General features: G+C 34.4%; 2 protein-coding genes across 4 annotated transcripts; one reads left to right on the top strand and one right to left on the bottom strand.

Moving 5' to 3' along the window:
* Positions 1 to 1062: 1062 nt before the first annotated feature.
* On the bottom strand, positions 1063 to 8503 carry LOC149414662 (RNA-binding protein 1-like). Of its 2 annotated transcripts, none has more exons than XM_089643186.1 (4): positions 8373 to 8503; positions 7941 to 8163; positions 6416 to 6523; positions 1063 to 2373 (listed from the first exon to the last, which is right to left on the bottom strand). In XM_089643186.1, the coding sequence occupies exons 2-4, from the start codon at positions 8147 to 8149 to the stop codon at positions 2235 to 2237; spliced, it is 456 nt and encodes a 151-aa protein (XP_089499312.1). In that variant the 5' UTR covers positions 8150 to 8163; positions 8373 to 8503; the 3' UTR covers positions 1063 to 2234. The 2 variants fall into 2 exon arrangements, with proteins under 2 accessions (XP_089499312.1, XP_089499313.1); XM_089643187.1 differs by lacking the exon at positions 1063 to 2373 and adding an exon at positions 4225 to 4432.
* Positions 8504 to 9839: 1336 nt separating this feature from the next.
* Positions 9840 to 21658, top strand: CkIIbeta (casein kinase II subunit beta). 2 transcript variants are annotated; one of them, XM_089643184.1, is made up of 6 exons: positions 9840 to 9946; positions 10164 to 10239; positions 10334 to 10436; positions 13811 to 14192; positions 15196 to 15299; positions 20898 to 21658. In XM_089643184.1, exons 2-6 carry the CDS (start codon positions 10168 to 10170, stop codon positions 20903 to 20905), a joined length of 669 nt encoding a protein of 222 aa, XP_089499310.1. In that variant the 5' UTR covers positions 9840 to 9946; positions 10164 to 10167; the 3' UTR covers positions 20906 to 21658. The 2 variants fall into 2 exon arrangements, with proteins under 2 accessions (XP_089499310.1, XP_089499311.1); XM_089643185.1 differs by lacking the exon at positions 20898 to 21658 and having other exon boundaries at positions 15196 to 20870.
* The last annotated feature ends 1972 nt before the right edge of the window (positions 21659 to 23630 follow it).

Genomic DNA, 23630 nt, shown 5'->3' with positions numbered 1-23630 from the left:
AAACTTTTTCCCACAAAGTTTTTTTTTCAAGTTTGAAAAAAGGTAATATGTAATCACTGGGAACCAAGTCAGGACTGTAGGGTGGATGTGGCAAAATTTCGATGCCCATCGCAACACGGCTCTTGTGAACATGCGCATTGTCGTGCAGAAGGAGGAAACCTTTGGTCAAATTTCCCCATCCTTAGTAAATTATTTTGATGTGTCTCATAAGGTTCAGACAGCGTTACCAATTTAATCACGTTGAAGAAGTGCGTTGAATGTGTTTTAATTTAACGGTACAGTTCTAAGTCATCTGCAAAAAGTAAATAGTGCGATGAATGATGACTGAACCAATATCGTTAATGAATAGCAGAAACAAAAGCGGTACAAGGATAGACCCCTGAGGAACTCCAGAAAAAACTATGAATTCTAGAGAACCGGAACCCTTATAAAAAATTAACCGTCTACGATTTCATAAATATGAAGCAAAGTCTTGTGGAAAAACCAAACGAAGCTAACTTGTTTAGGAGAATATCGATGTCATACTTATCAACGCCTGGCTGAGTTGGTCCCGCCCAGGCATTGTGAGTTCAATTCCTCAGCTGGCTCAGTCCTACATCATGATACAAGCAACATTTTCCACTTACTGTGGTGGTAGCAGGAGATTTTCAAATTATGGTCAGGTTATTCGTAACCAGGAAATGTTTTTCTTTTAAAAAAAAAATTGGTATGGGTGCTTAGTCTGTATCTTTCAGAAGGTTGTGCCACCGGTTTAGCCATGTCACAAACCCGTATTAACCCTTCCCTTACGATGTTAAAAAATACCTCGTGCTCCAGTGCTATATACACTTCATAAATATTTATATATTGTAATTATTTCATGCAATACATAAATATAAATGTATTTTAGAGGAATACCTAAAATATGAACTGTGTTTAATATATTTACAGAAATATTTTAGTAGTTAAAGACGACTCAGTTGACAGCATCGGCAAGGATTGAACCACGAACTCACTGGTTTGTTAACCCGAAAGATACAGAGTAGGCAGTCTGGAAAAACATTTGTTTAAGAAAAGTCAATATTTTGTCAAATACAATTTATTAATGTCATGAAAGTTTACAAGCCAGTGTGGTTCACAAAACCAAGTACAAAATATCACAACACACATCTCAATTCACTATTCTTTGGTCAGTGATGCGGGAGAATAATAACAACTAATGATCATGACAAAAGTCAATAGTCTGTACTTAACTCGCGTGAGATTTAAAATGTTATAAATAAATTACTCTATTTGGGAACATAATCAGAATGAAATGGCACAAAATATTTAAAAAAAAATAATAATCATTTTTATAAATTTATTTGTTTTAATAATAACTTTGCATGGAACGTTGCAGATTACAAAATCTGCAAGGTCTAACAACAATATGTAACATCTACAATGTGTATGAAAATACATAATTTAATAATGAGAGGTTGGGAATAATGAACTGCGATGTATTATTTGTTGTTGATAGGATATTTAAGTTTGGCTGTTAGTGGCACTTTAAAATCAAACTGCAGTTGGCGCATGAGCAGTTTTAATAATATCAATCAATATTGGTTAAAATTCCCCGGATCTCTGTTAAATGCCGCATTTCGTGCAAAAGGGCAACACATCAAAGACTCGACGATAAATGCAAACATTACGGCTGTATTGTTAAAATGTCATATATTTATATTAAAAACTATAAATTAATATTTGCATTTAAATTCAAAATATCTTCCATTGACATACAGGACTAAACACCATACTCCGGTGGGCACACTCAACTTTATAGCATTCTACACTTGCTGTATAAATCTAAAAATAGATTACAAAGTTACACATTTATGTTAAACACTGTGAAGTCATTAAATACCCCCCCCCCCAACAAGCGACAAGTTCACATGTGGAATGATGTTGTATCCAATGACATGTTATTATAAAGTAACCAGAATGTTACATGTTATTATAACGTAACTAACATATTTCCAACAAAGTCAAAATGTTCAATTTGTCAGTAGGTATGATGAAAACCAGTACAAATCTTCTTTAGTAAATGATTAAAATCGTTTTAGAAGATGCATTAATAACCGTGTGAAGCATTTTGGGCACTGGTTAAAGAATGACAACAGTGAATGATGTCAGATTACAGCCGTGTGTGGCAGTGTGGTGAGAGTGTGGTGAGAGTGTGGTGTGGTGTGGGTGTGGGAGGAATGAGTGTTGAGTGGCTAGCGCCTGTCCCGCGACAGCGAGCGGCTGCCTCCCCGATCCTTGGAGGGGCTGCGCGAGAGTGGAGTGCGGGATCGCTTGGGGGAGCGCGACCGCCGCGGGGACTTGGATCTGCGTGGTGACCTCGGGGAGCGCGATCTGATGTGAAGACAACCAAGCAAAGTGTTAGCATACCATTACATTACATATATCCAACCATCTCTATCAAAAAGGAACATTTCTCTCCTTTCTGATCTGTTGTTATCAATACGTATCACACATTCCGTTCAGTTGCTCTGGAGCTATGCAATGAGGAATTTGTCACTTCTCATTGTAGAGACAGTGGAGTGGGTTCCGTAATATCAGAACAGGTCAGTTCAAGCACAGTATAAATATATACAAGAAAACTTAATACACTTAACTGGAATTCCTTATCGATGACGGATTGTGGTCAATCAAAGAATAAGATAAATGCTGACGTACAGCAATTATTTAAAAAAAACCATTAATTTTCACAAGCATCAGATAAGAGAATGTGTCAATACATATGTAAGTTCAGTTTTGGATCAAAATCAATTTAATTAAGTAAAATTAGTCACATTTTAGAGATTAATTCCTTTTTGATAAAAATGTTGAAATTTCAACTATAGAAAAAAAAAGACATCAGATACCCATCATCAGATTAACAGTGAAATTAGTCAGATTATTGCTTAATTATTACTTCACGTTAATTGGATGATGAACATACTACAAATTTCATACCCACCATCTTCTCCTAACCAAAACAATAAAAGTAAAAATATTTATTAAAGATAAATAATAATAATTGATACTGAAACAATAAAATGGGAGGAGATAACAACAATTAGTTAATTATATTATTAGTGGTCCAGATTTACGGGGCCATAAACAACATTAGTATTGTGTGCTTCTGCTATTTACTTCACCAAGAAACCTTTGACATAAAACCTAAAATACCTGTCAAGGACTCTACGCTCATAAACAGAGGTCTATGTTTATCTACAAACTGTGACCAATTCCTCAGTGGTGGATATTGCATCATTTGAACTATGTACATAAGCACAAAAATAATTTTAAAAAATCATTCATATTATGTTATATATTTAACAGAAAATAAACTATTATTGGTAAAACTAAGAGACAGATTGACAAACTGAAAATACTGCACGTTCATGAGATGTGTAATGAACGTATTTCTTAAATTGATTAAATTATTGAGTACATAAGATAATGATATCTTCAAACCTCAAATTCTATTTCTTCTGTCATAACAAACACACTCCTTAGCATGGCAGGTTCAAAAATACTCTAATAAATTACTTTTTTGCTTGAGAAGGAAAAAACATTGAATTCTAAGTGCATAAGAGGCTTGTTTGGAAGTAACCACCATTTGGTTATAACTAAATAAAAAAAAAACTTGCAGTCACAGACATTTTATTACAAGCCTCTTAAATCTACAGCTTTCCACTATTTTAAATATCGGCAGTCCGGAAGTGAAGTCAACCTGATTTTCATTATCATCAAAGTGCTGGTCCCTGAGTCACCTCTTCATGCGAGTGAACATATGGAAATCATCCCCGTAGAGCCCGTATGTTTACTCACTAGCTTAGGGCCCAGCACTTTGTGCAGTCGAGATTAGTGTAAAAGGAATTTGCATTTTGCAAGGTGAAACGCCATGGACAAGTGCTTGAATTTGAATGGCGACCATGTTGCAAGTAGTGGAAAGCTATAGTTTTAAGAGGCACTTAATAAAACATCTGGTAGTAAGTATAATAGTCTGTTTTGTGACAAAGGTTTACTAGTTTGAGGGAGCAGAATCACACAATCCACCTGAATGGATAAAAGAAGTCAGCAACAGTAATAAACAGTAATCAAAATGATGAATGAATGAGAAAAGAGACCATAATAAAGATGGGACCATACCGAAGCAGTTGGTTCGGAGTATGAGAATGAGAGCTGAGGTTGGTTGGTAGAGTTGGTTGTAGTTGGTAGTAATGTTGGCGGTGGTTGGCCGTTAGAGGCCAGACAGAGACAACGGGGGGGCGGGGGCGGGCGCGGGCAGCCGACTGTGTTATTGCAGTAGCAGTATAGCGCAGAGCGTAGCAGACACTAACGAGTGTTTCACGGTGGAAAGAAGTGGTGGTAGTGGTTGCGGTTGGGAGAGATTGGAGTTGGGTTATCTGGCATTGAATTATATCTGAAAAATACAAAATGCTCGCTTCAGTTGGTGTTCCGGCCCGCTCAACTGCCATCGCTCTACTACCATGCCTAATTCCTTCTGTTCCTCCCTCCCCTAATGCTGCCTACACATGTACAAACCAAAGCGCGACCCACCAATATTTGGAAAGGAACGAAGCAACCGCAAGCGGCCTTTCGCGCAGCTTGCTTCGTTACTTTTCCATAATTCGTGGCTCGGCTCGCACTTCAGTCTGTAAATATACATGTAGCATAACACTCTTGAGTGTTTAGATCATAGAGACATTACAATGAAATAACCTTCATAATACAAACAATATATCAACCCTTACAGGCTAACCTAGACTGTGCTAACTTCACAGCGCAAACTTTGGCAAACATTTATAAAAAAAAAACTTGTGAAAAAAAAAAATGAAAAAACTATATGTGAATCATTTTAGTTTTTTAGGAAGTAAAAGAATTATATAATATGATAGTAACGCTAATACTGTTAACAAAAAAAAAAAAAAAAAAACATTTAGAAATTAGAAAAGAAAGTTAAAAACCTCAAAATCTGTCTTTCTCCCTTTATTAATTCTGAGTTTAATCAAATCACATTGTCTTCCTTGAGCTCTCAAGAGAGACACTGTGTTTTTAGTTAGTGCAGCAGTATAGCTTACGTTACATTTCCTTTCGCTCATTAATAATTTAACAAACTTCAAAATATGTTTAAACAATTTACGTTTCTCCAGTAAGAACTTTGATAAAAAGCTAAATTCACGTCAGCTGTCTAGTAAAACACAAAACGCACCGACCTGCAACAACATACCTATTATAAAACAATTGTAATTGACTTCTAAGAACAGCGGCTTTATCCAGTCATACGTACTGGACTACCATAACCCTATACTCCATCTTCCCAGGACTCCTGAAGAGGCCTCCAACTCTTCTTTCCACATTTTATACCTTATATTATTTATCATAAGTAATAAATATTTATTTTAAATTTACCTGGTCGCAAACAGTTCATCATTAAATAGAACAATATGAGGGGAATTTAAAAAGTGTAAACAGACATACCCTATGTTTATTATCCTGAAAAATTGATAAATTAAAACTAGTTTTGCTTTTTCAATAGTGAATATCAAATTTTCATGATAATATTTAGATATTTGCTCATGTAAACGAACATTACAATACTTTGAGTAGGGCAAGTCGAAATTATTAAGATTTGTAAGTGAAAATTTTATAAATTGTGTAAAGATGTTCAGCTACATATTAATAATACGAGGTTCAAATGCATCAAATAATCGGGTATTATTTATTTCATACATTTGTATTAACAAAGATCACATAAGCCAGGTTGTTTAATTCGGGATATAAGAGAAGCAGATTTAAAACAACCATTTAACTGAATTTTTATATAAACCTTTACAATATGCTGGCCTTTTCAACACAATCTATCCCACTTTGAAACAACATACGTTTTTCAGTGAAACTTTATGGATTACATGTGCGACAGCCGAATAGATCAGATTATAATTTGAAAGAGTTAAAAATAATAGTTTTAAATGATAGAACAGATTAAAGGTATAGTTGTTTGAACTTCCCTCATATTGGACAACGTCATCAAGAGGTAATTAGGAACATTTTTGGGATTTCTAAGGTCCCTTTCAATCACCGAATCTCGACTCATCAGCTTTTGACCAAATTTCACTGCCAGAGAATCAGTGATTGACGTGGAGCGTTACGGTGTGAAAAAATTCACAATAACACTCAAATATAAATTTAGCTAAAACTTCTTGGCTTAAGTTATACTTCTGATCAAACAGTCCAGCCTTATAGTTGTTAGAAAATCAAATTTTAAGAAGAGTGCTACACAAAAATTAAAAGTTATTTTTCTACAATTACACATTTGTCGGAATTGAAATTTGATTTTGAAAGGGTGGTAATGTTGTAAACTTGTAATGTTGCCAGTGTAAAATAAATAAATTTGATTAGTAACCTTGAATAGCGGCGACCTCTGCCTCCACCGCCGCCACCACCTCCTCGGGGACCACGTCTGTTTCCTCCAGAGGACATCTCTACTCGAATTCTGTTTCCACAAATTCGGCTGAAAAAAAAAAACTACTTCATAGTATGGCAATATTCATTTCGTAAACCAAATTAGATTTTTTTAATAATGTTAAATAAGCACAGAAACTCAACTAACCATAGATAATAGAAATAAGAGAGAAGGGCTATGAACCATTATTAGTATAACATGTGCACTACATAAATTATGTATTCAATGACAATACATATATACAGAAGCGTTGTATAACTCTCAAAATAGCCGATTTCGTAATTTTAGTATTAAACTGTCACGCGTCGCGTGAGTTTGTGTGCTACCTCTTAGTTAATTACATAAAAGTGCCAAAATGCCCTTGTGTGTGAGGAGAAAGTACTCTGCAAACACTTGAAGCCTTCAGTGGTTGAGAGGTAAGGCTCTCGACTTGCAATCCGAAGGTTGCGTGTTTGATGACCAGATCTAAATACTTTAATTCCCCACTTTCTCCAGGCTCATATTATACTCCAATGATGTATGGGATACCATAGTCTCACTGGCTCCAGATGGTTGGGAGCAGTTGGGACTCTTGTACATTTGTGTAAAAGCCAAGGAATAACATTCTATTTCAAAACACGCGCAAATGACTTATTACTATAAATAATACAATTATTTCCCGAATATTTTGAGTGCCATTAGAGAAAGTGAGATAGCGAACGTAGAAACACATAAGTGTATGAAGGACAGACTGGCAGTAGTTTGTCTCACGTCGTGTTCCATATCTGTCTTAGTGTAAGAGAGCAAACATCTTATTCACATGATATAGGATGTACTATTCGACGCAACTTTTAAATACGAAAATTGTTTATTTCTTGCATACACACATCTTCTTTAAATGTCTGCCTTTGTCGTACATAACGTTTGAATTAAGAATTTACTGGAAACACAAGTGTTTCTTACTAGCCATAATATGTGAGACAATAACAAGTATTTGTGTATTGTAATGTTATTGGACGCATTGCATTTTTTCAGTTCTATATTATAATATTAAATGGGTACATACTCCAGAATGCTTGTAGTGATAATAGAATTAAGTTAATTCCATGTCAGTTGTAAATCAGAAAGATAAAGGATCATCAGATGTGTATCAGACGGCAATTCCTATCAAAGAATGTTGGATCATCATATTAACTAACTGACATGGATGCAACTTCCTTATCAAAGAACATGTCAAGTTTAAATAAATCATTATAATATTTAAGATATTCGCTGAATATGAACTTATATAATCTTGCAGTTGTTTTTAGCAAACCCGTTTTCACATCGATGTAAACGAATGAAAATTCATCTATCAAATTAGGCGGAAAAACCATAGGCCATTTTGAATTTTACTTTGCTCACCAAAAAGCCTTCAAATACAAAGTTTACGCAGATAATTATTTCAAGTAGTATGATTAAATCAATATTGTTTTATTTAACTCACGTTCCGTCTAATCCTTTGACCGCATCTTCGGCATCTCTGGGGTCGTCGTATTCGACGAAAGCGAAACCGGGCGGGTTTCTGGCGATCCAAACATTTCGCAAAGGTCCGTATTTGCTGAAAGAGTTCTCAATGTCTTGTTTGATTACGGACGAGCCTAAGTTGCCAACGTACACCTTACACTGAACGTCCCATTCGCGGAATCTGGACATTGTTTTTGTGAAATCTGAAATATAAACGCACGTTTATAGAATGCGACATAAATTATTGACAAACGCGGTTGACAAAAACATCAATTGGCCGTCCGCCATGTTACTTTTGAGAAATCGTTACCGATTATTTAACACTCAAAGCCTGAAATACTCTAAATATGGAGAAAAGATAAGAGTTCGAATAGTATTTGATGAATAAGTAGAAATATTTCGGTAAACTTACAGTTTTCTGTTGTATTTAAAAAATGTACGCCGACGAGCTCCTTGACTTCGATAACGAACGACGCAAACGCACACCAAGAGATTTCTAATTGAAACGTTGGCTACGTTGGCTAACTTGGTTCTCTAGACAAGCCTCCAACATAACGGATTTATTAAAATACCATAAACATTTTACATTTTAATCTTAGTCAATATAGAAAGTAGGTACTTTTTGTTAACCTCCACAAGCAAGGTTCGTAGAAAATGTATTTAACAAGGTTGGCTGTTATCGGAAAAAACGCATCGGGCCGCTCGCAAGCTCGTGACGTAGATCGAAGACTAGTAGGAATCCGAGAGGAACGATCTCCTTCACTGTTCAAAGATATTTTTTTTTGTTGGTAAATCTAGGTTAATTTCCTCGAATTTATACATACGAGCCAAATTAAAGTCGATAAATTGTTGTTTTTTAACGCACGGGACGCCCGAGGAAGACTGAACGCATTATCTTTGCACTGGAATGACACACGGAGTCAAATTAGTATTTTTTAACAGTATCAATATGGTGCACATTAGTGATACAGGCGCGATCAAGTGAAACATATACTTATACATGGTCAAATTAATGAAGAAAATAATAAACGAAGAATGGGGTGTGAGTAGAATGTAAATATGTATGACGTGGAAGTGGGTGTAAGATACCCGAGAAAGACATTGCGCGATCAAGTGAAATAAACACTTTAAAAAAACTTTTTATTTCCTATTTCCAACTAAATTACACCTAGTTTTCAGGATGGTACACTAGAATTCACAACCTAAAAACTTTATAACTAGAGCAACGCCGGGTAAACGTCAGCTATCAAATATAATTATTGGTATATCTTTCTACGTATTTATGTCAATTCGTACACCCAACTACATATTTTGCATTACCATTGTCCATTACATACTTTTAACTACTGTTGAATTAGGCAGCCACTTTTGGTCTGGAGCACCAAAATAATAAAAAAAAAACTAGAAAAAACCCTTGACTTTAGTTGAAATTATTGGTCTGGTTGACTTATATTTATATATCTCACGAGAACGGGTCGTTTCTACGACTCGTTTTCGAGTTCAACAGTCGACTGTAGAAAGACTTTCGTGTTTCCTCCATCCTAAAATATTTTCAGAACTTCATCTTCTCAAAAAGACCCCCGCACAGCATCCTCAAAGATGACATAGGCCCAGACGAATTTATTTTTCTCGGGGCCTTTTATATGGAGATTTCGGTCATTTACTGCCATTGTGTTTTGGGGAATTTATTTTTTGTAAAAGATAAAATTCAAGTTTAGGTATGAGCGAAATCTATAGGCAATTAAATTCAGTCGTTTTGCAAAGTGGTGGTTTTATTAGTAATATTAAATTATCCTCATAGCAAAAGGGTGTATGATATTTTTTTCTTCGTCAAGTTGGCAACCATGAAAATCATGAACAAAATTAATTTGACTCACGTAGTACAAAACATGTTCCGGTACAATTTGACATTGCGCAACTCAACTGTCTTCTTTAGCGGCTCTCTTCAGGAGTAAAGATAAGCGTGGCTAATCAGGGAACCAAAAGGTGGTGATATTTTATACAAAAACAAGTATTTTTGCGCGTTTTTAAACATTGTAAATCATCTTAATACATTCTTCGTTTAATTTAAAGTGTAGTGAAACAAAAAAATACTCCCGATGTGTCCATTTTGAGTTCAAATTAGCGAATATAAATACATCGGTCGGCGGTGTGATTGTCGGATCTGTGTGTTAGTTTATGTCAATACCTGTTATTTTTTCAGAAAGATGAGCAGCTCAGAGGAGGTATCATGGATTTCCTGGTTTTGTGGTCTGCGCGGAAACGAGTTCTTTTGCGAGGTACTGTTATAATTTTGCCCCGCCGTTTGGTGTTGGATTTATTTCCCCGATGACATTTTGGTTTCACGTCGTCCATTTTTCGTTTCTGTTTTAGGTGGACGAAGACTATATCCAGGATAAATTTAATCTTACAGGCCTAAATGAACAAGTCCCACACTACAGACAAGCATTAGATATGATATTGGACTTAGAACCAGGTAAAATTTTTAATTTCATATTTCAATAATTAACCAAAATACGTCTAAATTGTTACTCCCTCACAATTGTTCCATCGAATATTACAGTGTAATTGTTTTTCACATATTGAATTATACATAATGTGTGACACAATAGTAATGAATTAATTAGAGTGGTTTATGTTACCAATTAGTGAGCGTTTTTGGATTAAATTCTCATTGTGTTGATTAACCAACCACTTAAAAGTAGACATTCTCGTTGTTGAAATTCTTAACCATGAGGTCCATGAGGCATGTATTTCTTAAGTTTGTGATTACCCTGGTTTTAAGGTTCTTGCCTAATTATTTATAATAAATCTGACCAATATTTAAAGATCTTCCAAAACACTTGATTTTGGGTTTTCACTTTCAATAATTTCATTGGTAGATATTTACTATTAAGACAAGCTCTTAATACGCATAATTATCAACAACAATACTTCGTTTCAACTTAATTACTGTAAGAAAAAAAATAGTGGAAATGGAGAAAATGCATTAAAATAGCAAATAATCTTATTAATAATTTCAAATATTTCACTCTATTTGGCAATACCTACCGTTAAATTTCGTATTGATAGTAATAGTTCTATGAACATTCAAGATGGCCACTAATTAGATGGAAAATTATCCGTATAAATTTAAACGAAATTTAATAAAATAAAATACTTTTTTGTTTTAAAACCACGATATTTATTAATTTAAGAACCGACCGGTTTCGCTTTACTTAAGCATCATCAGGGTACAAATTAATACTTAAATTAATCTTAAATTAATAAATATCGTGGTTTTAAAACAAAAAAGTATTTTATTTTATTAAATATGTCAAACCACAAAGTGATTGCTTTCTACAATATTATTAAACGAAATTGTTGTTTTAAAACATTATTTCCCATATCTGATGTTGAATCTGCCTCAAGCATAGTACGCATTAAAAAAAAAATGCTTTTCTGTTTGAACAAGTACTACAAGAAAAACAATATATTTCAGGGGAGATGGTAAAAGATTAGTTCCATTTTAGTTCAAAATGTGCATCCACCATGTTTTAAAAAAAATTTGAATCATCTGATAAATGTTGTAAGTTATGTTTGAAGGTTATGAATGAATAAATTATTCAAATAACCCTAACTAAGAACCTAATAACCTATTTTGTGCATGTTTTTCCATCTCCTCGGACATAAATAGTTGTTTCTTATAGTAATTAAGTTGAAATCAAGTGTTATTAAAAGAAAAATGCGTGTAAGTGGGCGCACGCACTGCGATTAAACGTAGCGGTTTTGGAATATCTGAAAACGCCAAACCGTGTACAAATTGCACTGCGGCTTTGTTTATACTATTACCAGTATGGTGGTACTGAAATATAATTGAGTAAAAACGCCAGCGGCAGTGTGTTTGTCGTTTTCAGCTATTCCAAAACCGCTCTGCTTAATCGCAGTGCGTACACTCCCACTTAAGTGTGAGGCGGGATTCGTAAATTTTACCAGTTTAATTGCAGTAATTTAGTTGAAACAAATTATTATTTTTATCAATGATGCATATTGAACAAGTCATAATAGTTACACACAATAATAGTTAATTAATATTTACCTTGGAATTTTGTATAAGTTGATTTATGTTAAATAACAATCACATTGAATAAAGCATTTGTCTGTCTTTCTTCCCTAAATACAGCATTTCAATGCCTGTCTTTCTTCAGTAAATACAACATTTCCATGTCTGTCTTTCTTCCCTAAATACAGCATTTCTATGTCTGTCTTTCTTCCCTAAATACAGCATTTCAATGTCTGTCTTTCTTCCCTAAATACAGAATTTCAATGTCTGTCTTTCTTCCCTAAATACAGCATTTCAATGCCTGTCTTTCTTCAGTAAATACAACATTTCCATGTCTGTCTTTCTTCCCTAAATACAGCATTTCTATGTCTGTCTTTCTTCCCTAAATACAGCATTTCAATGTCTGTCTTTCTTCCCTAAATACAGAATTTCAATGTCTGTCTTTCTTCCCTAAATACAGCATTTCAATGAATGTCTTCCTTCCCTAAATACAGCATTTCAATGTCTGTCTTTCTTCCCTAAATACAGAATTTCAATGGATGTCTTTCTTCCCTAAATACAGCATTACAATGGATGTCTTTCTTCCCTAAATATAGCATTTCAATGAATGTTTTTCTTCCCTAAATACAGCATTTCAATGTCTGTCTTTCTTCCCTAAATACAGAATTTCAATGGATGTCTTTCTTCCCTAAATACAGCATTACAATGGATGTCTTTCTTCCCTAAATATAGCATTTCAATGAATGTTTTTCTTCCCTAAATACAGCATTTCAATGTCTGTCTTTCTTCCCTAAATACAGAATTTCAATGAATGTCTTTCTTCCCTAAATACAGCATTTTAATGTATGTCTTTCCTCCCTAAACCCAGTATTTCAATTTCTGTCTTTCTGTCTTTCCGTCTTTCCTCTTATTCCAAGCCTTTTTAAGAGCCACATAACAAATCCCTTCCTACGGTCCGTTCCTTTTCCGGCCTCACAAGTCATAAACCTGATGCTTGACTGAATTTCGATGTAGTTCCCCTGGTTATATAGGTAACGAGCGAGAGTTGGCTGCAATAAAAAAGCTTAGCAATAAATGTATTTGTCTATCGGCATATGCTTCCACCGGCAAGGAACAGCCCTTTGTCTTTTTTACGCCTACTTATTGTCACTAGCTGAAAAGGGACTACAAGCGTATACAATGCCTGTAAAAGAATATTGTGAGGAGGCTCACAGCATGTCCTATTCATATCGGTTCGATCGGGTGCATGATATCGTAAGTGAAATGTTCTCAGTTTTCATTATTTTGAGTTGTCATTATTAATAGTTTGTGTCAGTTTTTCTTCCTCAATTTGTTTATTTTATCTTTTCATCTCATTTATTCATTGGACTAATAAATATAGGATGTAGACACTGGCATACTGATAAAACATGCACATATCTATCAATATATGTTTCCCATAAACCTAATGATTTAAAAATATATTTGAATTTTCCTGCGCTAGTTCACCCGATGTAAGGTTATTTGAATCTAAGTCGGACACAGGCAATACCAGACACACCCATAACACACTTGTAGCAGTTTGTCTCTTTGGTGGTTATTATATAATAGTATGTTTGCAGCTCGTTGGAGTGTGGAACAGTATGCTATAAATATGATGTAGTCATATTGCACTGGTGAGAGACTGTCATTAAGAATGTAAAGTTTCTCGAAATGGCATCAGCATTAGCAACACCCCTTCTCATCCCTGCCTACTTCTGTTAGTCCTACCATTTCAGTGAATACAACAGTACTAGACGTTAATAGTATCTATGTCAATTCTCTTCCAGATGATGATTTAGAAGACAATCCCAATCACTCGGACCTGATCGAGCAAGCCTCAGAGATGCTGTACGGCCTGATACACGCTCGCTACATCCTCACAAACAAGGGCATCGGCCAGATGATGGAGAAATACCAATCCGGAGAATTCGGCCACTGTCCGAGGGTCTACTGCGAATCTCAGCCGATGCTGCCACTTGGACTCTCAGACGTTCCTGGAGAAGCCATGGTCAAGAGCTACTGTCCCAAGTGCATGGACGTGTACACTCCCAAGTCCTCGCGGCACCACCACACTGACGGGGCCTACTTTGGCACCGGATTCCCACACATGGTGTTCATGGTGCATCCGGAGTACAGGCCCAAAAGGCCCGTCAACCAGTTTATTCCCAGGTACGGATTTGCAAAGAGTAATCCATCCCTCTCTGTAATACATTCCTATGTATATATAAATACACAGTATCGAAAAAACCCATAGTACAAGCGGGAAACTGGTAAAATCTATATATATCATATTTGGAGTTAATTTTTTTTTTCAAAAAAATAGAGTCCAAAATTACTTTTTAGGTCAAATTTGAAAAAACATCGATTGCTATGGGTTTACTATGTTATTATCAACTTGGCCATAGACAACACACAGAAGTCATAATATTTAATATAGGTAGGTATTTAAGTAGGTAGGTATTTAAGTAGGTAGGTATTTAAGTAGGTACCACGAATGGCAATTTTAAAGTATATAATATGCAGAATTCACATGTTTATAAGTTATGATTTTTTTTAAATAATTTTTTTATAAACTCTAAAAATATGGGATAAACGGTCAAATATAGTATAGGTGCATTCAATGTTATAAGCAGTTTAAAATTCAGAGGTATGATTTTTTGAAAGAGGGCAGGAAATTTGCAACCGAACGCTCTCGGGGTTAAGGCTGAAATTGATTATATGCCGCAACGTTCCAGTGGTTAAGTTAATTGAACCTCACTTTTTTTTATGAAAACATTTATTAAAAATTTGAAAACCTTGACAAACATTTTTAAATGCTAATTGTTGTTCCAGAGAATATCTTTTAGGAGATATATATATCTTAGCCTGACACAGTCTCATAAAAGTTATGCTATTTCATTTTGTATTACGGAGAAAAATGATTTAAACAGTGTTAAAAAGAGAGAATACCGCGCTTTAGGTTAGGTTTGGGCTTTAAAAAAAATATTGTAAACACTCCAGAAAAATTAAAAATAATTCTCTGGAACAACAATTAGCATGAGACTGTGTCAGGCTAAGATATATATCTCCTAAAAGAGTATGGTTTGTTTGTGAAGAATATCTTCCAAAATTGCACAAGGGGTTTAAGCTGATTTTCTTTGTAATGCTTCATTCTCATTGTTTTCTTTTTCAGACTATATGGCTTCAAAATCCACCCGTTGGCATATCAGATCCAGCAGCAGGCTGCCTCCACCTTTAAGGCACCCCTGCGGAACATGACGTACAACAACGGCAAACGTTAGACCAGCTCCCTAATTCCTACTTTAATCGTATACTTCATTCACCCACCTGCTGTTATAAACAAACATACCATCCGGTCACTAACCAACAAACAACAAGCCGCCTCATATTTGTATTGTTCATCGCTGTCATTGATGGTCCTCTGCCTTCAGGTGAACATTGACAGCATCCTTTCATCATATCATATTTGTCATTAACGATGGTCTTCAGAGAGATTTAGCATCATATCTATAATCTGTTCTGTCAGACGATTGACAGCATCCCATATATCGTAGTCATTGTTGTCACTGATGTTCTCAGGAAAGGGTTAGCCCATCAACCATATTATGTATGCATTATTTTACTCTGCATGACAACTGACAACATCCATTCATCATCATTCTCATCAAACTACTCAACTTCATCATGACTACATCATCATTCCTAGACTTCTGTTGTGTGGGCGCAATCTTGGTTATCTGAATTGAATTTAGAATCAGTATACAAAACCCTCAGATTGAGGGCTGTTAAACTAAGTCATTATCATCGTAAGCAAACTTGTGGACACAACGGCATTACATCAGTGCAATGTTGGTTATCCAATATATATCTCTGTAAAGTTTAATTTGTGTTTGCCGATTGATTCAGCGAGCCAAGCTTGTACCCACATATGAAAACTTCCTTGGTGTACTGAGACAAGAGTGCGAGACATTCTCAAATTACATTCAATTATTGTCAATAGTTCTAAATTATATTAGTTGATTTGCTGCTGGTTTTTTGTCTTTCCAATTTGACAGAGATAAATTATTTACCTTGGGTTGAAAGATGCCGTTTCTTGCAATCATTTAAAGAAATTTTACGAATAAACATTAATTTCTCCAACACCCCCTGTTAGTACTGGATCGATCGTGAACTTTCCATTCATTGTAACCTGCTCACAAAAAATCCAATGTGACTGGTGCTATCGTGGCAAATGACCATAGTTATGTTAATTTTGTAGACCGGGCACCTCAAATCTCGTTCTTGCGACGGACAAATAGAGATGGTAGATACCTGAAATTTAAATTAGGCCATTATTTACCTATTACCTACCTATGTCAAATGAAAGTACCCCATATTACCCGGGTCTCGGGTACCACGGGTACTTTGACTTATGACACTTATCCATCTCCCTTCTCTAAGTGTAAATGTACCCAATCAATTTGCCAGTGGGTCGTGAGCGACCCAGGTTATGTAAAATTATTGATCAACCCAGCTTTCCCTCCTATTTAAAAGACAATTTACAATATATGTGGTAAGGTTCTATCTTATACAATGGCAAGAAAGGTATTGCTGTCCAATATTTTTTGTATAAATATTGCATATTGGTGTTGCTTTGCATAACTATTTTGCTGTCATAATTTTTCACTAAAATTAAAAATCTTTTTATGGCGATATCACCATTGAAATTGGAGGGGGGATCAGGTTTGTCAGAAATAAGGAAACGGACTGAAGAAGGAGTATCATTAAATTAAATTGCAATGTAATTTGAGGTAATTTTTGTAGTTTTTACTTGGCTTTTATAAATTAGTTATATATTTCTTGAATTAGGTGGAAAATCATTTCAGGAAATTCTAGTTTTTTTACAAAGGACATTTCTTTGAATGGATAATAAATCATTAATTATATTTATGACACTGGAATGCTTTGGGCCTAGTGAAAACAATTATATGTAATCAGTACATAATTTGATAAAATATCATACGATGTTCAGAAGATGTCTGCTTCTAGATGTGCTGTTGGTGTGTGGCACTGAAGAAAAAACTATCAGAAGTGTGATTTATACCGATTTGAAAGAAATGGATATCCTAGATCCCAGACATTGCCCATGTATAATATATGTAAATAAAAAGGTTTTTGGTTGTCTCAGTACATTGAGGTTAAGTTTCATCATGTTGCATTAGAGTAAATTAAATCTAATATTTAAAGTGAAATGTGTGTCTATATGCAGTGGGAGTGACTTGACAATGTGCTTGGATTGTCTTGCTTTAAGAATGCGCTTTTCTCTATAAATTCTGTTTGACTAATCATCTAACATTCATTCATGGTCCGTTGTAACCTCTCTTTCTGTTACTCACATATTTTATCAGATAGAGGGAGAGGTTACAACGGAGCTGTCAATGGTATGCCCATACTTAGGAGCTGTTAGCACCTTTGAATAAGTTATAAGTAAAATGTTTACTAAAAATCTTTGAATTGCTTTTCATTTTTAAATCAACATTTAATACTGTAAATACGTAATGCAATTTTTGGTTGCCATTAAAAAGAATAACTTATTTACGGTCACACTCCCAAAAGCGTATAAAATATGTTAGGTTCTCATTAGTTTCATGTCTACCAATCCAAGATCATGGGTTAAAATACAGCCAATCTAATAATGACTTCAAAAGCTTCAATGGTGCCGCGCTATCCACAATCATAAATATTTAGAATATACCTAATTTCTAGACTTGTACCTTTTTCCCACAGGAATTTGCAAGTATCCGATAGTAATGTTGTGTATTGACGTCGCAAATAAATTGTCACGCACAATCTGTACACGTCACCACTGAAATTACGACATCTGCGTCGCGACCACCTTTTGAAACATCTAAACTTGTTTTCATAACCTCACTAACAACTGCTGTAATTTTTTGTTGACTTTGAACAACTTTGACACACATATTTTTACAAAATGTCTGACACAAGTGACTATGTGACTATCATTTTTGTGAGATTCGTATTTATTAACTGCTTCCTGCCATGTTTAAAGTCTCGATGACGCAAGTGGTCGAGTCTCATGACTTTGGACGAGTTTACAAAATGTCACTTAGTTTGTACAAACCTCCGGGCAGATGTATGGTGGCAGTCTCCAAGTTATGAGTGTCGGATGCTTGCATATCCCTGTGAAAGAAGGTCCCAAGGCTGGGGGCGCAAAACTATTAAGAACCAAATGTTATTTTATTTTGCTGGTATGATTTATATATTGTATATACAGGGTGTATCGGCACGTACCTGACAAACTTTAACCAGCTATTCCTTTGCACATTTGGAGTAAAAAATGTTATGGGCACTTTGCTGTCCGGTAACATTTTTTTGTCGATAAAAATCAAAAAAATAAAAGTCTACGCTTCGTCACTGTCATTGGTATTGCTTCTCGTGTTCAACAGCTGTTATTAGCAAGTATATCGAAAAGCGTCTTTACTGTTTCGTTCACACTAAATAATAATAGTTAAAAATGAGACGAATGGTGCCGTGCCATTTCGTTGTGATTGTAAAAGCGCGCCAATGTAGGTACATACGTACATTATTCAACGAAATTCGAATAAAATATTGCCAGATGGGTTTTCAAACTTTGACAAACGATAAAACAGTGGTGACATGTGGTGAAAATATGAATAATATTTTTTTTATTAAAAAAAAAAATTCTACCAAACAGCAAAGTGGCCATAACATTTTTTTACTCCATATATGCTCAGGAATCGCTGGTTAAAAATTGTCGGGTACGTGCCGATACACCCTGTATATGTATACAAAATGTTTAATTCAAATTTAGCTATAAATTAGTCGATCTGTTTGACATGAAAGCCAATTAAATAATTTGTTCAACTGTTGTCGAGGTCATATTTATGTATGTATTACAAGGTGCATTCAAAAATCAATTTTTACTCCAATCTGAGTACAAGGAAAACAAATTAACATTTCTTTTGTCAAATTATTTTCTTACCACACACACAACTTAGTTGTTATCACTGAATATATTATTATTATAGAAGGGTGAATAAAATTGATGTGACCAATTTTGATCTTTTGCAATAAGAAAAAATGAAGCTTACTTGTGGTGTTTACATGCCTGCAACACACCTCTATCAGTTTATTTTTCTTTAGTTCCATAACTGAATGAATGAATTATTTTTTCTTTAGTTCGATAACTTTCATTGGTTGACTTACGGAATATGCCCCCCGAGTTTAATCGTAGCTTATTATGTTAAAAGTATTTTTCCAATTAATCAATTCCTTAAAGTACTTGTTTTATCATGTGGCGTTAGGACTCCCCCGTGCGCAATTTCGAGGCTATTGTGATGTTCGACGTGGTTAAAATCACATTTTACGGGGTTATGATGTACCAATTATTGTCCCTATGTCGAGGTTAAACTGGACATATTCTGTAACCCAACCATGATGTATGTATTTCTTTTATTAGCGAAGAATAAAAATAAACGAAGAATAAAAAATTATATGCATACTAAAATGTTTTTCTGATTTAAATTTGACGTTGACAGTTTTTAACCCCCTAATAATATTACTTTATTTAATACAATATGCAGGCGATCGAGGTATTTTATGATAATCATAGACATTAAAATTGATAGATCAGCCAATCAGGAAAAGGGGAACAAATCAAGTTGCGCAGAGCACCGGAGGCGGCGTGACTGTCTCTTTTTCTGCGATTTGTCAATAAATGAATCTGACAGTGTACAGGCAACTTGCATTGTAATATCACTATTCAGTCCTCGAAAATAAATCTGCTTACTAGTCCTTTTTACAATGGCGCGCAAATTGCTGGTTGCGTAAAAACTACAATCCCAAATCGGGTTAACGAAAATTTTGGGCTTGTTTCTGAAATTGAATTTTTTGTTACACTTTGCAAATGTGTTATAATTAACCCACCTCACTCATTTTTAATGTTGCTACGCGTCTGGTGGTTCAGTTAAAAATGAACATTCAGCAAACCGTTGCGTTACATTCTTTACGGCTCTGGTTATTTCAATGTGCGCTCTTCAGCGGTCAACTTGTGACTGATGTAGTTTATTCAAAGCGCTCTAAATCCTTCCTGTCCGTCCGGCTCGTCGAAATAATAACCAGATTTAATGTTGGGCAGATCTGTCAATTTGGGTGTCTATGAATTTAATTTATTAATTATAATTCGAGGTGGTCAGGGTCTCAATTTATGGGACACTCAAACAAATGTTTGAAAATCAAAATGGGTACCTACTGCAAAAAAAGCTATGCTTAGCGAAAGGGTCTATGTATTATAAATAATTAATTTTTGAATTTATGCATTATTTCTATTTTTTAGTTGGATTTTGACATGTCGTATGGGCAATTAACAGATTTAATAAGTTGTATATTTTCTTTTTCTGACATCTAATTTAAAAAGCATAATAGATATTTGTATAAAAACACAAATTTTCATTTATTTTCCGTAAATCTTGTATAACTTTGTTATTCTCATAAGTTACCTCATATGCCGCTTTTGTTTTCGTTTGTGAACTCTAAAACTTATATAATTCAAAATTGCTGCACGCTATAGGTAATAATATATTCACTTTAGGAGTTTATTAAAACCTTTTTTAAATATAAATAGGATTTTAATTTAAATATGTTATATGTACCTAAATTATAATTGTAATATTATGTTGTAATTACATGTTAGAAAAACATCTAATATCTGATATAAAAAAAATACATAATGATTGATTAAAATTAAAACTATTAATTTATCTTGTAACAACTAAAGTTTAAATAATTTTTTTTTTATTAAAAAAAAATAAATTCGATTTTTTTAAACTGTTTATTTTTCCTTACACCCTGTAGATTGTTGAGAGGAGAAATGCAGCTACAGCGCGTCCACTGAAGATGTGCCTAAAATGGTCGGAGAAATAAATCAATGAGAAGATGGCTAATGCCTAAGCCAATTGATTTTGAAAAGAAGCTATCGCCTGGAACTCAAAATGTATTAATAAACGACCGATTAATTTAAAAAAACATTAACTCTTAAATATTTCATCTTTACATTTTTTGTATCTCGGAGGCAAAATACATTATTTTTTTTTTCTGAAAATTGCATTTAAACAAAGGTAAAAGATTTTTTAATTTATCTTGGGGTAAATAGTATGGTGTACAATGAACCATTTTTGAATTTCAGTTTCCAAAGGACTGAACAAACAAATCTGTAACTCAGCAAGATGGTTTTTGTATGATAAAATAAATAGAGCAATGTTAATTTTCATTGAGGGCATAAAATAGGGGCTCAGTTCTAAAATGAACTAAGTCCATCAAAGTTTATTTTGAGAAAATAGGAATTAAAGATATTTATTTGTTTTCCAACTCCTCGTATCGAGTACCTTAAAGAAAAAAAAATGACCAATCTGTTGGTAATGAAATTGTCTATATATATTATTTATAATTAATAGAAAAATAAAATATAATAAATAACATACAGACTTTTTGAAATGAATTATCGAATTTGCTTTATTCACATTTCGAAATAAAATAATAAAAAATGTACATGTAACATACCTATGTATTATTAAAAAACGCATATTTTAGATAATAAAGCAACAAATGTTTACTAATCGTGTAGTTAACTGAAAAAATGTAATTTATCACCATTAATCCTTTCAGACCTGAATTAAAAAGGCTATTAGTAGAATATGTTTGATGAATATAATAATTGTTGAGTTATTTGAGAATTTTTGGTGTTTATTTTTCAATTGTTAAGAAGTAGGTAATTGCTAATTTTTCAGTTGCTTTCAATAATGCTTATCGCCAACTATTCCACCTACCGAGAAACTGCAGCGCTACGGAAATGTTCCTGAAGGGACGAGTGCACTCTTTCAGAGCGCTTCTCCGCCTCCACTTGGGAAGCTTATGGCGCAGACTACGCCAATCAAATAACACAATCATCACTGCTATGGTTGCTTGGATGGGGTCCCCCTGCAGACGGGAGATGTCCAAATATCCTCCATAAATGACTGTTTACACATATTTTTGTGTTTATCCTTTTTCACTTAAATTCCTCATTTTTTGTGCCTATCTATGTGTTATTATTTTTCTTATTCTAATTATACTATATTTTATTTCAAAATATGCAATGTATTGCATTGCACTCTCCCTGCAAACATTAGGGAATAAACTCTTATTATTATTATTTGAAAGAAAATTAGGTCTCAGAGGGCCTGTTTCATGTAAAATGGCAAAAATGGTACTGTGTCCAAAAAATATAACATTTTATTCAATTAAAAAAAGTTACATAAAAATTAAACATTCAGATTTACTTTTTAAAAAAATAGGCAAAAATAAATTTGGTTGAGATTGAACACCAAAATGACATTTCAAAATGTAAAAATGACTACTGCCTAACCTAAACCATTAGCTAAAATATAATGTTGTAACAGCAATTGAAAAACTAAAACCGTCAACTTTTTTTTTTCTCTAGATATAAGGAAAAAAAAATTATATCTGTATTTTCAAATATAAACACGGTTCGAAAGGGTTAATCCGAAATATCTTGAGAATGTCTTGTGATGAATTTTGAAGATGTTTAACCTTTACGTACCTGAAGGTAAAAATCATGTGTCACCCGAAGGGGGTGACCAGGGTACCCCATATATGTTGGATCAATTGTGTCTCTTAATATTCCTTTTGCCCTTTCCAGTAAAATTTGGATATATGTACTGGACGGGAGTCCGCACAAGACTGTAGATTTAGGCGCCGGGTCCAAACCGTGTCTTCAACCGATGAGAATGCTCCTTTACGGCCGATGATGATGATAGTAGTAATATTTGATGATGAAATCTGCCTCCCGCACCCAGGCTTGGTGAATGTTGGGCACTGGGTGTGCTGTCGTCTCTGCTCGCTTCTGGCGTTGGCGCTTTTCCAGAGGAGGGCCGGCTGGTCTTGAAGAGGTAACACCAGAAGGTTTGGAGCAGAAGACTTGGCGAGGTGAGGCAGATGTTGGGCAGGAGTCACTTGTAGATAATAAAACGCTTGGTTTCGGTGGTAAAGATGAACTAATTTTATTTTATTATGTGGCTGCCTATATTCAATAAGCATGACTCGCACCCGACATTGGGCTTTGAGTCCAAAAGTGGCGGGGGATTGTACCCGCGCCAGTAATGTGTTTATATGCCCCGGCAAAATGTTGCATATTCATTTTGCCAGTAGCATAGTCGAAGGTTGTCGCTTGAATTTGCGAGTTAGAAAAGATTTTGAAGGCTTAAATGAATAACAATTACATAGTTTAAATGCATAGTAGTTAAAAGAATGTGTATCTTGACAACTAGATTTTTTGTTTGTCAAGATACGACGAAAAATAAGAAAAGTTTGTAAATAAATGTGTAAAAATGATCTTAAAGCAATCAAAATTGGTAAAATATTGTTAAGTTAGCATTTTTCCCAGGTCCCCTGTAACATAGCGCTCAGAAAGAGATAAGATTCACTATGCTACGAGGTTCCTGGATTTTTGTACACGCAAAAAAGGTAAAAAATATTGTTAAAAAATGGTTATACATATATGTGAAAAACAGCTTTTTTAGTATCTCCTCA

The sequence above is a fragment of the Hesperophylax consimilis genome, chromosome 19, assembly GCF_061612785.1.
Source record: "Hesperophylax consimilis isolate HC1 chromosome 19, BYU_Hcon_1.0, whole genome shotgun sequence".
Classification (NCBI taxonomy): domain Eukaryota; kingdom Metazoa; phylum Arthropoda; class Insecta; order Trichoptera; family Limnephilidae; genus Hesperophylax; species Hesperophylax consimilis.
The sequence above is the reverse complement of the archived record's forward strand: the minus strand, read 5'-3'. Positions and strand labels throughout refer to the sequence as shown.

Coding starts and splice junctions, on each gene's coding strand:
- CkIIbeta (XM_089643184.1), top strand. CDS start 10,168: ATGAGCAGCTCAGAGGAGGTATCATGGATTTCCTGGTTTTGTGGTCTG. Junction 10,437..13,810: donor GATATTGGACTTAGAACCAG/GTAAAATTTTTA, acceptor ATTCTCTTCCAG/ATGATGATTTAGAAGACAAT. Junction 14,193..15,195: donor GTCAACCAGTTTATTCCCAG/GTACGGATTTGC, acceptor TTTCTTTTTCAG/ACTATATGGCTTCAAAATCC.
- LOC149414662 (XM_089643186.1), bottom strand. CDS start 8,149: ATGTCCAGATTCCGCGAATGGGACGTTCAGTGTAAGGTGTACGTTGGC. Junction 6,524..7,940: donor GTCAAAGGATTAGACGGAAC/GTGAGTTAAATA, acceptor TTTTTTTTTCAG/CCGAATTTGTGGAAACAGAA. Junction 2,374..6,415: donor AGAGGTCGCCGCTATTCAAG/GTTACTAATCAA, acceptor TCTTCACATCAG/ATCGCGCTCCCCGAGGTCAC.